Here is a 16,883-nt window from a genome sequence, read left to right as displayed (position 1 = left end):
ATACGCTAGCTGAGGTGGAAATCATTAAAACAATGGCCTTTTTTTCTTTGCAGCGACATCTTATCACGAAATTTCCGTAATCAGCTTTCTCCTCCGAATGAATTTTTTTAAATCCCATCTAAATAGTAATTGAAATATAATCAGAGAAATCAGAGCTTGCACGAACAGATTTATTCCAAGTGTTGCAATCGAAACGCTCTGAAAATTGCTCTATGAACCCTCTGCCAAGCACTTAAGTGTGAATTGCAGAGTTGTCATGTATATATTCTTAGTATCGTTTGGTTAGACACATTTTGTGTAACGTTTTCCAGTGAGTATATTCGATTCTAGTAGTGCGATAATCCTCTTCTGTGGTCTCCACATTTACCACACATGATTTCTTAAGAAGGTAGGATAGGGGCAGTCGCACAGTGATAAACCTGCTGGACATGGTGTAGGTTTTTCCCCATAGCCAAGCCAAAGCCCCGTGTGGGCAGGTGAACTATCTTGATAAAAGAGGACTTTCTTCTGCACCGATCAATGTCTACTGTGCAACACAAAGGATTACGTCTTTGGAAACCCGTAATTCGTCCCCTAATGCTACGTCAAAGTTTAAACTTAGGTTCAAAGGTGCCTACAATCTTACTCTGCGGCTGGTGCAAAAGCGTGGCGCACCGCGACCTCACCTAACTTGGCGACGCTTTAACAGGAAGGTGTCCACACATGCGGGGGGGAGGGGGGGGGGAGAGGCTGGAGCTCAGAAGTACACGTGAGGTCGAAGGAGAATGAATCATGTCACGTTGGCACCAAGCTTCACCAAAATTTCGCCCAACGTCACCGCGGACCTGTCGCACGATGGGAGAGATCGTCACACCCCTTCTTATGCAAATTTCACCACTTCTTTTGGCGCGCCTGCGATGGAGATCAGAGCCGCCACGCACAGCGTTGAAAGCAAGCTGTTTTCTTATGGCTGGCCGAGGAAAACATTTCAGACACACCACCGCTCAGATCTGAGGCGGAGAAGGGTCACGGGGTGACATGAAGGGTGTCATTGAAACCATCCCGTTCCTTGGGGCATTGATTCCCACACATCTTGCAGTCGTGAACGATAGCTCTCAGCGCGATAAGCAAGAGGACGACTTTCTCTGCATTTGACACTGCTTACACCAACACCGACTTAAAGGAAGACCTCGGCGCTTGTTGCTGACGTCACGTCAGCTAGGCGCGGCGAACGCCAGGTCTGCTGCAGGCACACTCATAATGGTGGTGTCTCCCTCTCTGACATAGGAAAATGTGTAACTATTGGCGGTAGTTGACCAACACATTGTTCTGAGAGATTTCTGCTATCAATTAATTGTGAAATTCATTACACTTCTTAACAAATAATGTACTCCTGAACTTAAATTTCCGCCTGTTTTAAGGATTGACATACGAAAACTTCATGGTACAGCAGCAACAGAATTCGTGTTTCTTTACCTTAGTCGTAAATCTGAGGAAGTTACGTTTGTACTCGGTTGCTTTTACAAGAAACTGAAAATATTGGTGCTTTTCTTTAGGTATCTTGGTTGACTGAGGTGAGGAACACTGAATGTTAATGAAATATCTTGCGATTGTACGCCTTAGGGAGGGGGTGCGACGGACAGAAGAGGCGGCAAAAGTGATACTTGTTTTATCAAATAAAATTTTTTTATCTAATAAAGTTTCTTCTTCAGTTGCAAGAGGGGAATATTTATCTTTTCTAATGTGCATGTTTAAAAAAGTTTAAGCTCAGCAGTATTTTCGATGTATGAAGCTATTATGTTTCCTGTTTAGAATTCCTTTCGTTGAAAACGACTAATCTAATAACTGGCAACAGTTGGACATTTACACATGTAAATTAGTTCACATTTCCAGTGAAGATGTCAAACTAAAATAAATAAATAAAAGGAACTAGTTAATTTTATGGGGGTGGGGGTAAGTTTCGATAACAAAATGGATCAAGTAAATATAGTTATTTGAATGTAAAATTTTCGAAGCTTGCAATGGGGCAAAGCATCTTCTCATATTTATCTACGTTTGTTTTGACAGGATTCAGTAATACAGAACTTTGATCATTTGTAGCTTTACTGTAGTAAGAAAATCTTTCATCTAAATAAAACTGCAGAATCCATTCTGTCCAAAAATAAGGGATTTTTAGTGATAAGCACGCTCAGGCGTTTCTGTCTGCAACACCTGGCGTTCGCCGTGCCTAGCTGACGTGACGTCACGAACGAGCGCCGAGGCCTTCCTTTGAGTCGGTGTTGCTTACACCCGCCGGAAGATTCAACACTTCTCTGTTGACATTATGGGTCAGCGACTCCACTGGTCATCATCGCATCCCCTTGGATTGCAGTGAGACTGTAGTTTTTGCTCTGATGTTCAAGGTGGAACCAGTGAAGACCATTCAAAACCATTCGACGAAATTTGAATGTGATCCAAAGCGGCAAAGGGTGGTAATGCTTTTTCAGCCTCCTGTTTTGCGCCGTCCTGTAGCCCGACCACGGAGGGATGCGACATTGACAAACAAGTGAATAAAAGGACAAAGGGTTCTTCTGAGAAAATGCAGTTCGGCAACTTCGTCGGTGCTAACCGCCCTCCTTTGTTGAGCACTTTAAAAATCGGCCTTTACAGTGATAAGCCACTACGGAGTTCCAGGTGCCTGCTTGCCGCTAGTGGGATGGTGGGCTGGTGGAATTGGAGGTGTCAGGGATTGCGTGCTTGTAGGCGCCTAGCACTCCGCCATGACTTGTCTCCGTACAGGGTGATTTTTAAAGCGCCCAACAAAGTAGGGTGGGTTGCTAAACGGGATAGTCTTAGAGTGATCCTTTATTCACACAAGTGTCAATGTACCATCATCCCATGGTAACTCCACAGAAGGGCGCAAGGCTGAAAAGGCGTAAGCAACGTTTGCTCTTCGAATCACGTTCCAATTTCTCCGAATGGTATGAACGATCCCTAGTGCTTCCACCCTGTACATCAGAGCAAGAATTGCGGTAGCCATGCACTGCTAACGAATGCAGTCACGTTCAGTGGATAGCTGTGCCACGATGCACCAAGACAAGGGTCGTAGAATATTTAATTAAAAATAATTTAATATATTTATTAAAGTTAAAAATTTACCACAGTCAGGAATTGCATCCAGGCAGTTTACTTGTCAGGCGAACTTTCTGCGGCAGAACCACACACAATATCGAAAACAGAAACTTGCTTTGGGTAATTAATGACTGGAAACACTTTTCTCGAGAATTTTCAGAGCCGAATGGGCCTGCTTCAAGAATGATTTTTGAGTCCTGAACTTCACGTACCAGAAGTAAAAAATATGAGCTAACTCACCATCTTCGGCATCCGGCGAGGTCCCCGGAACAGTGGGTGAGCCAGCGTCGAGCCAGTACGGCTTGGTGATCTGGAAGAGGCCGCACACGCCCTTGTTGCAGCCAAGCTTCGGGTTGCACCGCGAAGAGGCCTCACAAATGCACCCGTAGCACGAGTCGAACGTCGGGCGAGTCACATTGGTACCTGGCGGTGGAAAGTACTTATCAAAATGGGCATAATCAGCATCTGCCGTGCGCGAGAACTACTTTTCTGAAGGAGTGTAAGCATCTGAATCATGTAACTTCCTTTAAGCAATCTGTCACTGTTCACTGTGTAGTGTATAGGAAAGTGTCATCCTTGATTGACCGTACGATGATACAGGATGACTTTGAAGTAAGTAGGCATAACGTTCCAAAGAGACATGAAACCCAACGAGCAACCACGGTCGTACGTAAGAAAGGCGAATGGTCTGTTTCTTAAATGTCTTCTACACCTTATGAGCTGTACTAGAAGCTTTTACGAGGGTTGGAACTTAAATAGTGGCAACTATTTATTCACAGCCGATACAAAGAGTTTTATGTTTGCACCTGTTAACTGTCCTTTAAAGTAGTCACCAGCGTTGTGTAGAACCCGATGCCAGCGATGTGGAAGGCGTAGTATTTTTTCTTGGAAGACATTTCTGAGAATGTACGTTTGGAGCACAGCATTGTATGGTAGTAAAATATAGACTGTGGAAAAACAGAAACAAAGGAGAATCTAAGCATTTGAGGTGTGCAGCTACGGACGAATGTTGAAAATTGGGTGGACTGATAGGTTAAGGAATGAGCCAGTTTTGCGAGGATCTGAGAGAAAAGGAATGTGTGAGGAACACTGAGAAGGAGGCAGGATGATAGGAGATCAAAGACATCAAGGAGTAACTTCCAAGGTACTAGAAGGAGCTGTAGAAGGCAAAAACTGTAGAGGAAGACAGACGAATACATCCAGAAAATCGTTGAGGACGTAGGTTGCAGGTGCTACTCTGAGAAGAAGAGGTGGCACATGACAGGAATTCGTGGCCGGCCACATCAATCCAGTCAGAAGACTGATGACTAAAGAAAAAAAAATGCCTGCGTTTCAGGCGGGATTCCCATTTAGTTCGATGATGAGGTGCTATTCAAATCCACTTGGAGGGACTCTACAATTGTTAGTTTAGGGGGAATACCAAGTGGGCTTAGGCGTGAATGTGAATTTGGACTGAGTAGGTATGCATTGTAGCGTAGTCAGTGTTTTTTCCTCTGTTTCAGATGCCACTGATTGATTACAAACCCGAAAACCTGTTTTGGCAAATATTTCTAGTGGAGCTCATGGGGTATAGAAGGTGTCTTGATAAATATCTGAAAGCTGCTGAGCACCAAGCATTCAACATTTTTTACAAGGTCTATTTCGTTTTATTGTGACGTAGCTCATCTGTGAAGGGGACCGTGTACAGAACACTATGTGGATGTGCGAAATAGGAATTTGCACCAGTTTTCGGAGACTACATTACTATAGATCCCCCTCTCTCATTGTCGACAAAGTTCCGAGGTTGGGGAAGGGAGTACAGGGTTGAATCAACGTTTGTGGTAAATACAGCCTTACCCCTCGTCGTCAGAAAAGGTATTTGCTGCCCCAGGATAGAGAGAGCTTAACGTAGGTGTGAATAATGTATGGATCTGTCCCAGAAACAACAGTGTAATATATAATACACAAATTATTTCGGTAACTGGCTAGTGCTCATGACACGAGCCTTAGTCATTAAATGACAAATTTTCTTATAGCTTTCATGAAGATATATTTTACAACGAAATATTGCCTTATGCTTGCTTAATATTACGCCACAAAAATTTGATGGCCAAGAGATGAGACTGCACAGTAGTGTATACAATATTATCGCCCACTGTTTACGTACATAAAGTAGAACGAGGATTTGTGTGTTTAGACGAAGTGCAAGGAAATTCTAACAGATGAAAGTTCAACATTCAGCAGAGTATCTGTTTAAGTAAGGGGAGTGTATGGATTAGTGTAAAGAGACAGGAAGATAAGATATCAGTAACGACTGGTATTTAGATCATTTACGGTTGTATGGACACTGGGCCGTAGTCCACGGCATGTTTCTTTGCCTAACGCTTCGACTTCTAATGCTGGAGACATCCTCATATGCTATAAAGATTTCGCATATTGATTTTTGAGCTCACACTAGCTAAGCAAGCCGAGCTGTTAATACGTAACCACCCAGGAATCTCATGATGTCAAGACCCGACTTGCTTATCGTTGTTCGCGCTGGGCGCACGATTTGAGTCACAGCATTCATGAGATGTTGAAATTGTGGAGTATGTCTCATGGTACAACGTGAAAATTACTGTTTAGTTCGGATGCTCGATATTTATGATTCGGGCGAGAGCTTTTGCTTCATTTTTTTCAGTTTAATTATCAGTGTGAAAGAATTTGAAGGCCGTCATGGCACACCGGTTTTTTTCAGACTTTTTGGTTATAGATGGTCATGTAATAAACTATAGAATAAATATGTAGCCATTTGAAACTTTCGGTCGTCATTGTCCGCTTCATCGCCAGATCTGGCCAATTTTTAAAGTACCTTTAAAAATCAATAGAATTATATTCAGCAAGTAGAGTCAATGGTCCGAACAGTTTACCGAAGGGTAAAGCAGGGTTGGAATTGGAGAAGAGGATTCATATGAGACTGCCATTTCGGATGGGGTGTTACACTTTCACTTACCCGGAAGTTAGCTTTAGCACGACCGTGCTCTGTTGGATGTAGTCCTATTGCTAAGGGGGGTGGGGGGGGGAGGTGGCATGCCACTGTATTCACCTCACTTTTCTGCTGTTTTACCCAATCATTTGTAGATGGACCTAAAGTTTGGCGGCGGCTCTAAATAAATACTTACGCGATTTTGACTGTCTTTAATAAGTAAAGCAGAACGCTCTTTCCTGGTCTTCTCAAAATGAGAAATTTCACATTAACCCTTGCAATACCAAGGCAGTATCTACAGGGTGTTACAAAAAGGTACGGCCAAACTTTCAGGAAACGTTCCTCACACACAAAACATGTTATGTGGACATGTGTCCGAAAACGCTTAATTTCCATGTTAGAGCTCATTTTACTTTCGTCCACCTACGCTCAATGGAGCACGTTACCATGACTTCATGCGGGATACTCTGCCTGTGCTGCTAGAACATGTGAATTTTCAAGTACGACAACATGTGATTCATGCGCGATGGAGCTCCTGCACATTTCAGTCGAAGTGTTCGTACGCTTCTCAACAACAGATTCGGTGACCGATGGATTGGTAGAGGAGGATGTATTCCGTGACCTCCACGCTCTCCTGACCTCAACCCTCTTGACCCATTTATGGGGGCATTTGAAAGCTCTTGTCTACGCAACCCCGGTACCAGATGTAGGGACTCTTCGTGCTCGTATTGTGGACGGCTGTGATATAATACGCCATTCTCCAGGGCTGCATCAGCGCATCAGGGATTCTATGCGACGGGGGGTGGATGCATGTATCCTCGCTAACGGAGGACATTTTGAACATTTCCTGTAACAAAGTTTTTGAAGTCACGCTGGTGCGTTCTGTTGCTGCACGTTTCCATTTCACGATTAATGTGATTTGAAGAGAAGAAATAAACTGAGCTCTAACATGGAAAGTAAGCGTTTCTGGACTCGTGTCCACATAACGTATTTTCTTTCTTTGTGTGTGAGGAATGTTTCCTGTAAGTTTGGCCGTACCTTTTTGTAACACCCTGTATAACGCGCATTACCGGGGGAGGGGGGGTTGTCTGTGTCGACCAGAAAAAGAAAATTCGTTAACTGTTGTTGAATACCATTTTTTTTTTGCTGAGAAAGTTACTGATGTGTAAGTATGGTCCGGAACCTGAAAATACCTCTTAGCACGCTCATAGCAATATAAACGCAATTTCAATAACGTGTAGGCCTTTCTAGCGACTTCTTGCACAGAAAAACTTTTTCATAAGCCTTCACCCCCACCCCTCCTTCCCCCTTGGTATTGCGAACAAATTATTACTATAGATAAAATGAAGTGATAGATGAACGAAGAAATCCTAGGGTCGACTGACGACTAGAATGTGGACCTTTCTATTTTTAGCCTGACTAGCCGTCACCGAAACCTGCGCGTACGTCTACAGCTTTATAGCTGCTTGATTAAATATGTCTGAAACGTTCCTCGTTTTCTGTGAACGCTGTCTGTTTCTTCATTGCAATCATTGTCACCACATCCGCTGTTTGGGACCACATCCTGCCAACAACTGGGCTTGTTTCCTCTGTCACGCGCTACTCCCTTTGTACGTTGTTATGCTGTCAATACCGACGGAAGAAACCCAACGGCGTACGAAACACTTTACTTGGTGTAGAACGGGACCTTTAGTCAGATACCCAATGTTATACCTAAGTGTACCGTCTCCAGGGGTTTCCAATTTCTTTTAATCTGTGTGTAAATTAGACCTGAATCTTTGCTTCCGCCGTTTTCCAATAGATGGCAGTAGCGTAAAGTGGTGATGCAGGTGCGTCAACGTACGAGCCCCATTCTCATCATTTGCGGGAAGCTTTAATTTTCTGCTTTAACATGATCTTCGCTGAGGCTCATAAATTGCTGTGTAAGACCTGAGGTGAGGAACCTGTTAGTGAAGGAACGTGCAGAGAATGGTTTCAGCGCTTCAAGAACGGCGATCTTCGTATCTACGACAGGCATGGCAGTGAAAGAGAAAGTTTCTAAAGCTACTGAAACCGATGGAACCAATCACAGGAGATCGTTATCAAAGGAACTCTTGAGTCTGGGCCGAGCACTGGAAGACAAACGGCTACAGTCCACCGATAGACATTAGAAGGTGATTTTGCAAGCATGACAGTGTTCGACCCCATGTCGCAAAAATCGTCAGACCGTACTTGGATACGTTGAAATGACAAGTCCTAACTTACCCGCCGTGTTGTCCAGACATAGCTCACTCACTCTGACTACTGCCTTTTTCGATCAAAGGCACACAGCCTAGTTGGCCAGAATTTCCTGTCATATGAACAAGTGAAAAATTTGATCGATTCGTGGATCTTCCGCCGCCGTGATTTTCGTATGCTATCCGAAAGCAAATCGTAATTTTTTTTTAAGTTCTTCTCAATAAATCGTCGAACTTTGAGAAAAACGGTGGAAACAAAGTTGTAGATCTAAAATACGCAGATGTTCAATATCTTACGCTGCCAAACAACTTCATTCCATTAGAAGACATAAGATGTAATTTGTGTATAACAAGAACAACAATAATTTACGGCCTACAAGCGAGTGGAGCGAAGTGTTATGAAACAATGTGTGTATAGAGGTGTGCAGTGAGATTTGAGTGAACAGTGTGGCATTACATTATTAAATAATTTTTTTTAAAAAAAAGAAAGTATTGTATACCAGGATTAAATCCAATGATTGTCTCTAACTGGAAGTCTGTAAATGTGCATACGAATTAGCTTATTTTAAATTTGTATTAAGTTGTAAATACTTTGACATGTCCTATATCCTTGTAAAAAGAGATCTACGGATGAATAAAGCTACTACTACTACTACTGCAACCACCACCACCACCACCACCACCAGTATTATATCATCTCCCTCTAAGTGCTGAATTACGTATTCAGTATCCTCATATACTTTAGCTCTTCAGCTTGAAACGTCGATATGCATACCTGAACTATCGTTGTCGGTGTTGGTTTGCTGTCGATTCTAATGACAACAACCCCATCACTGAACTGTTCGCAGTAACACTCTGCCCTGCCTTCCTATTCGTAACGAGTTGTTCTCTCGTTATACCAATTTCTGCTTCTGTTGATACTACGATGTATTCATCTGACCAAAAACACTTTCCATTCCACTTCACTGAAACGCCCAGTATGTCTAAATCGAGCCTTACCATGTCCCTTTTCGGATTTTTATGCTTTCCTAGCACGTTCAAGCTTTTCCCATTCCACCGCCCGACTCTTAGAACGTCATTCTTTAGCTCGGTATTCATTCGTTTTCTCATGGTCACGTCCTCCTTGGCAGTCCCTTCCCGCAGATCCAATTCGGTACTGTTCCAGAATCTTTTGCCGATGGAGACAGCATCATGACATTTTGTCAGTTACAGGCCACGTGTCCAGGGGATATACACACACTGTGTTTTTAATTGAGTGGTTTGCATTGCCTTCAATATCCTCATGTGGTTGAGCATTGCTGGTTCTTCAGCCTTCGGGGGCTGTTCCCCATCCCAAGGGCAAGAGTGCTCCCAATGTCAGTAGTTCCTTCACGCTCTTTGACAATGCCATTGGCAGAATGTGACTCCCTATGCCGGAAGTCCTCGGCCGCCAGAGCTCGTGATTTTTATCCAGAATTTAAGCGATCGGCGGGTTAGAACCCTGGACCGTGGACTTTTGCTTAATAATAAAAGACACTAACCCCAGACCGCGGGTAATATGGTAGTTCGTTTGTTGATATTAATATGGGGTCTATGTACTCTTTCAACGGCTTTAATTCTGTTGTGAATATAATCTATGAGTTTATGTCTGGAGGAATGGGCAGGCCATTCTTCCTCCTCAGTAATCGAACCCTGAGGAAGTAGTGATATTGGACGCTGAAGTCCAGAGTGAAGCCGACGTTGTAACTCATCCAAGGGTGTTCCGTTGGGTTCAGGTCGGAACTCTGGGGAGGTCAGCCAATTTCAGTGATGTTATTGTCCAATTACTGCCTCACAGTTGCTGCTTTATTGCAGGGCACATCGCCTTGCTGAGATGAACGATCATCGTCTCTGAACTGTTCCTCAACTGCTGTAAAATGTGCTCATATCCTTTCGCAGTCAGGAAATTTTAAAGCGCAGTAAGCGGACCACATAAGAACAACGAGAAACACCCCCTGCTGTAACATCACCTCTTTCGTATTTCACTGTGGCTCCACACATGATGGCAGGTAACTTTCTGCAGGCTTTCGCCCAACCCAAATCCTTTCATCCGCCTCTCACAGGGCATAGCGTGGTTTATAAGTCCGAATCACACTTTCTCATGCATACATTGCACAGTGGCGTCGCTCTAAGCCACCCCAAACGTCACTTTACGCTGATTACGGAAATGTGCGGCTTATGAAAAGCTGCTCTATCCGTGTATCCCCACTAACTCCCTACTCACAGTCATTGTGCTAGCTGCACTGCTCACTGCTGGTAGCGCTTCGGGAGGATTTTTTTTTTTAACCACTATTCGCAAGCTCGACGGTCGCCGACTGTCACTACATGAAATCCGCCTGCTCTGGGTTTAGCTGCTGCTGTTCCTTGGCCTTTCTACTTCACAACCGCACTACCAGCTGTCGTCTGTGTAAGCTATGGAAGTGCTGAAATGTCTTATGGATTCGTTGTTGAGGTGACGTCCAATGACTAGTCCACGTTCGAAGTCACTGAGCTCTCCTGACATGCCAACTCTGGTGTTACTGCTTCTGTACAGGGCTTTTTTTTTGTTGTGTCCAAAGAGTGATCGTCTTTGGAGATTTTTTTTCTGGAGTGCCATGGTGTGAGTATTGGTTTCACTTTACTGTGTATTCGCTTGCAAAGGGGCTTGGGCTCTCTGTGGGTCCTTGAGCCCTCTGAGGGTGCTCGTGCGTGTGATGGACAGTAACTGCCACGAGTAACTGAAGATTGCATCATCATTGACGGTCCTGTGCGGGTGCAATAATGGCTCAAGGCATTTTGTATTTGCGCCAACATTGTGGTAGGGTCTGGCCTACATTCGCAAGTTGGCAGACATTTCCCCGTTACTCGTCCAATTTGTGAAACGACGAGTTGCCTGGTTTTATCTTCTCAGCGACGTATTTTTCTCCAGTCAGCTCCTGTATCTCGTGCTGCCCCACCGTGGGGCGCCTAGACTCCACTTCAAACATGTTTTGTAATGGTTGCAAACAACGTATGTTAGAGTAACATGTTGCTCCCCAAGGCGTCAAGCCGTACGGCAGAGAGGGTTGTACCGTTGCTCTGTAAGTTTTAATTTAGTTTACGGGTTTAGATTCCTTATCGTGAAAAACGGTGTGAGTGCCCGGATCATCTTCATGGTATTCAGTTTTCTATCCTGTATGAGTGGGGTAAAAGTCATCCCTTTAGCCAGTATCACTCCCAGGTATTTCGTCGTCCAATTCCAGGATATTTGCTGTCCATTGATGGTAACTCGCGTCCTTAGTTCCAGTCGTGTCTTCGTAAACAGTATTGCTGCAGTTTTCGTAAGGTTTAGGGTGATTTTATTGCTCTTTGCCCATTGTTCGGTGACGAGTTGTCGCTGCATCCTGTTGATAAGTTGTTCGATGTTCCTCCCAGATATTATTAAGGCCGTGTCACTGGCGTACAGACTGGCGGTGACGTGCTGAATGGTGGGAATGGGGAAATTAAACAGATGAATAGGAAAAAGAATCCTGTAATGTTTGAATACTCCACTCGTAGTGTAGCGCTTGGCACAGTCACGTCGATTAAATATTTGGGCGTAACATTGCACAGCGATATGAAGTGGGACAGGCATGCAATGGCAGTTGTGGGGAAGGCGGATAGCCGTCTTCGGTTCATTAGTAGAATTTTGGGAAGATGTGGATCATCTGTAAAGGAGACCGCTTATAAAACACTAATACAACCTATTCTTGAGTACTGCTCGAGCGTTTGGGACCCCTATCAGGTCGGAGGACATAGAAGCAATTCAGAGGCGGGCTGCTAGATTTGTTACTGGTAGGTTTGATCATCACGCGAGTGTTACGGAAATGCTTCAGGAACTCGGGTGGTAGTCTCTAGAGGAAAGGAGGCGTTCTTTTAGTGAATCGCTGAGGAAATTTAGAGAGCCAGCATTTGAGGCTGACTGCAGTACAATTTTACTGCCGCCAACTTACATTTCGCGGAAAGACCACAAAGATAAGAGATTAGGGCTAGTACAGAGGCATATATGCAGTCTTTTTCACTCATTCTGTTTGGGAGTGGAACGGGAAGAGAAGATGCTATTGTGGTAAGAGGTACCCTCCGCCACGCACCGTATGGTGGATTGCGGAGTATGTATGTAGATATAGATGTAGATAGGGATATCACCGCTCCCTGTGGGATGCCAGGTAAGAGCTTTCAGTAATGATTTCTTCCCACCTGTCCTCCAGAAAGCTATCAATCAGCTTTATATACCAGTCGGGGCGACGGTTTGATCGACTAGTGTGACTATAAGCTTGTCATGCCACACCCGATCATATGCCTATTCGATATCTAGGTGAACTTCAACAGTGGAGTTCCGTCTATTCTGGTTGAGTTGTATGGACTGTGATCCGAAGCATCTGAAGCTTCCGTATAGTCGGAGACGCTGTAGTAGCACCCGTTCCAGTATTTTGCACAGTGTGGGCAACAGACTAATCGGGTGGTAGCTGTTCGGCAACGTTGGGTTTTTTTCCTCTTTTGGGAATAGGTATCGTCTTACTGTCTTCCAGTCTGCAGGGAAGTAGACGTTGAGTAAGCAGCTGTTGATAATTCTTGTTAAGAGAACCATGGTCTTTCTCGGTAGATGCTTGAGATCGACGTTGGTCACAGAGTCCTGGCCGGGCGCCGAGTTGTTCGTCTTCCTGATGAGTTTTCTCATTTCAGCGGGGGTACTAAAAACAGGCCTCTTGTGTGGGGAGCTGGCGAAAGCTGGCGATAGTTGGCTATTCGCTGTCTGATGCGGTCCTCTTCCCTTGCATACTCTGCATCCTATGGGGACGGAGCGGTCATTTACATCGGCTTACAATTCAGCTTGGCCAAGAGAGTCGTGTAAGAGGTCATTGGGCCTCGTATTGCTCTCTTTGGTGGTCTCGGTTGGCGTAATGCTCTGACAATTTGTCACTCTTCCCTAGTCTGCAGAAACATTTCGTCAATCTTTGTTTCCCATTCTTCAGCTCGGCGGCGTAGCCATCTATCTTCTGGATTCCTATATCGTTGCCATCGTTTTCTGATTATTCAGGCAATGCTTAATGTCGGTGAGATGAGGAGGCAATGTTTCAAATTTATGCTGATGACGAAACATCAGTCGCTGCACATCTTGTTGCCTGTTGGATTTTAGCTGTCAACGTTGCCACAGCGATGTCAATTTCCGGATTTGTAGAGACTGCTTGGGTCGGTCAGACATTAAGGTATGCCGCAAAGAGATCCCAGGTGACAAATTTGGAGCTAGGAGGAGATATTGGGAGGCACCCACCCTCGAGAAGTTCTGGTGCTAGTTTCTGTAACGGGTGGTTGTGATTTTGGGACAGTGGAAGCAAAGCTGTACGATCCATTACGGCCATGAGGTCAAGATGGCAACCATCCTGTGTTTTGTTATTACACTTTTCAAGCAGCTGCCCGTCACTACTCATAAACCTATTCCAATGTTCCACAGACACTCATCACTGACGTGTGTTGAACTGGTCGAAATTGCTAAAGGGTTATTCTTTTAATTATAACTTCGAAGGTTATTACTTTATTTATATTGCAATTTCTGTTCTCGAGGTCAGATCTTTCGTACTACACTGTACGAACACCTTCAATGCCTATGTTGGAGGTCTGGACGTGGACGCGAGTTACCATCAATCGACATTCGTTCGACTACTTCATTTGCTTGCTCTTGGCTAATTGAGCTTGACTGGCATCTTTCCAGACGCTCAACGAGCGAGTGCTGGACCTACATGCGTGCCATCCGTTTCGAATATCACATTTGATGGTACACTGCTCTACGTATCTTCCGAAATTTAATTGTTTAATGATGCCATCTTCTTTAGTTTGATTCTGTCTATTCTTTCTGCAGGTTGCTGGTTTTCCAAAGATTTATGATGTATCAAAGCACAAGTTTTGTAGGAGTAAGAATATGAATCGTGTACGACTCAATGTAGGTGAATCAGCGAATGCACTATTACACAACTGTTACGATTACGTTGTGCGATCCATTCCGTCGTTGGATTCACTGAGGCTTTTTGCGGAGGATGCTGTAGTATATCGAGAGGTTGTAACAATGGAAAATTGTACTGACGCATGGTGCACGGAATGTCAACTGAATCTCAATGTAGGCAAGTGTAATGTGCTGCGAATACATAGAAAGAAAGATCCTTTATCATTTAGCTACAATATAGCAGGTCAGCAACTGGAAGAAGTTAATTCAATCAGTTATCTGGGAGTAGGCATTAGGAGTGATTTAAAATGGAATGACCATATAAAATTAATCGTCAGAAAAGCAGATGCCAGACAGATTCATTGGAAGTATCATAAGGAAATGCAATCCGAAAACAAAAGGAAGCAGGTTACAGTACTCTTGTCCGCCCACTGCTTTAATACTGCTCAACGGTGTAGGATCCGTACCAGATAGGGTTGATAGAAGAGAGAGAGAGAAGATCCAACGGAGAGCAGTGCACTTCGTTACACGATCATTTAGTAATCCCAAAAGCGTTACGGAGATGATAAACTTAGTGGAAGACTCTGCAGGAGAGACGCTCAGTAGCTCGGTACAGGCTTTTGTTGAAGTTTCGAGACTATACCTTCACCGAGGAGTCAAGCAGTATATTACTCCCTCCTACGTATGTCTCGCGAAGAGGCCATGAGGATAAAATCAGAGAGATTAGAGCCCACACAGAGGCATCTTTCTTTCCAACAACAATACGAGACTGGAATAGAAGGGAGAACCGAGAGAGGTACTCAAAGTACCCTCCGCCACACACCGTCAGGTGGCTTGCGGAATATGGATGTAGATGGGCTGGAAGGATTAGTGACACAGAACAGCTCGTAACATTTATACTTTAATCGAAGGAACAGTTACTGGAACTGTGACGAAGGACACTTCTTCATAAGCAGTTCACAAAATACAATATTATACATGACAGTTGTGGTACTTTGAACTGTGGAAGGACGAAAAACATAAGCACAGGTGAGTCATCTCCTCTCCCCATGTCTAGCGTAAGCTTTCGTACACGAGGATACAGTATCTACACGCGACGAACAAATAAGGAAAGAGTGCGTGAGAAATTTAAGTGCCTGCTACGAGTGCCATCTGCGACCGGTGTTATTGCGAACGACTGCGTGAAAAAGGAAAAGCGCTGGCGAGCTCAGAGCTAGCTGGAGCCGAAGTGACCTCTCAGTAAGTGGAAGGAAAACATGCCGTTCTTAGGGCAGTACTAATGGAATAAGGTATCAATATCCGAAATAAGGATAAAATGATAAGGTACATAGTACAACTTTTTATATCTCTTGGGTTGGTTGGTTGGGTTGAAGGGACCAAACAGCAAGGTCATCAGTCCCTTGTTACAAAGACGGTCAGTTCCGACAGAGGGACAGCTCAGAAGAGTCAAAAACGATAAAGGTAAAAGGTAAAAGGCTAAAAAAATGTGCAGTTGTGTCGTCAATGATAAAAACACAAGGATGGAAGTCAGTAAATGGGCAAACTCAAGAGAGGAAATATCCCACCTGTGAAGCAGTACAAGCAAGACCACATGCTATTTAAAAGCGTTCAACCGCCAGAGTGTAAAAGGGCGGATTGTAAAAGGGATTAAACAAACCTAAAAGGCGATAAAAACAGTAAAAGGGAAAAAAGAAGGAACATGGCCAGGGAGGGGAGTCAGGAATCTCCAAGCACAGCCTACAGTGGGAGACATCCCAACCCTCACCGCCCTGCCCCTACTCCAGAGGGAGATGAAAATCCTTAAAACTGAGAATAAAAACCACTTTCACGGAGGAAACTGAGAACCAGTTCAACCATCCGGGAATCGTCTGCTAATATTAAGGGTAAAGTGCAGGGAAGTCTGTACTTAGTACGCAGAGCTAAAAGAAGGGGGCATTCCACCAAAATGTGGGCCACTGACTGGAAAGCTCCACAACCACAAAGTGGGGGTGGCTCACCACGCAAAAGAAAACCATGGGTCAGCCTGGTATGGCCGATGCGAAGACGACAGAGGGTGGTTGAGTCCTTTCGCGAGAGGCGTAAGGAAGAACGCCATGGGACAGGTGTCACCTTAATCGCACGAAGTTTATTAGACAAGGAGGTAGCCTCCCAGGATGTGGCCCATGATTGCGCAAAGTGGGATTTGAGATGAAGCCGTAAATCCGCCACAGGAGGGGTGACAGGGAATGGGGGGTAAGTGACTGCTCCCCCAGCCAAACGATCAGCAAGCTCATTTCCTTGGATGCCCACATGGCCAGGGACCCAAAGGAAGCTAACAGAACAAGCAGCATGGTGGAGATCAGCGAGATGGTCATGGATGGAGGAGACCAAGGGATGATGGGAGAAACACTGGTCAAGTGCCTGAAGGCCACTCATTGAGTCTGTACATAACAAAACGCGATTGAGCTTGGACTGTTTAATAAAGGCCAGGGCCCGGGAGACCGCCATCAATTCCGCAGTGAACACCCCACATGCATTTGGCAGGAGATGATTTTCCATGCCTACAGAGGAGGTGAAAGCATAGCCCACACGATCAGCAGATTTAGAGCCATCAGTGTAAAAAACAACAGCATCCCGAAACTCATAAAATGCGGCGGAAAAAACAACGGAACACCATCGGGGGAACGGAATCTTTCGGACC

The 16,883-nt window shown here is 44.6% G+C and overlaps 1 protein-coding gene across 1 annotated transcript in view; it reads right to left on the bottom strand.

Annotated features, from left to right (window-relative positions):
- The window catches only part of LOC126336684 (invertebrate-type lysozyme 6-like), a 68,596-nt gene that overhangs the window by 14,407 nt on the left and 37,306 nt on the right, over window positions 1-16,883 (bottom strand). The window contains exon 2 of the mRNA XM_050000633.1: window positions 3,331-3,513. Coding sequence (XP_049856590.1) covers window positions 3,331-3,513 — 183 coding nt within the window. The remainder of the gene's footprint in view (window positions 1-3,330; window positions 3,514-16,883) is intronic.

The sequence above is a fragment of the Schistocerca gregaria genome, chromosome 2 (genome assembly GCF_023897955.1).
Source record: "Schistocerca gregaria isolate iqSchGreg1 chromosome 2, iqSchGreg1.2, whole genome shotgun sequence".
NCBI lineage: Eukaryota > Metazoa > Arthropoda > Insecta > Orthoptera > Acrididae > Schistocerca > Schistocerca gregaria.
Note: the sequence above shows the minus strand (reverse complement) of the source record. Positions and strands in the feature narration are given on the sequence as shown.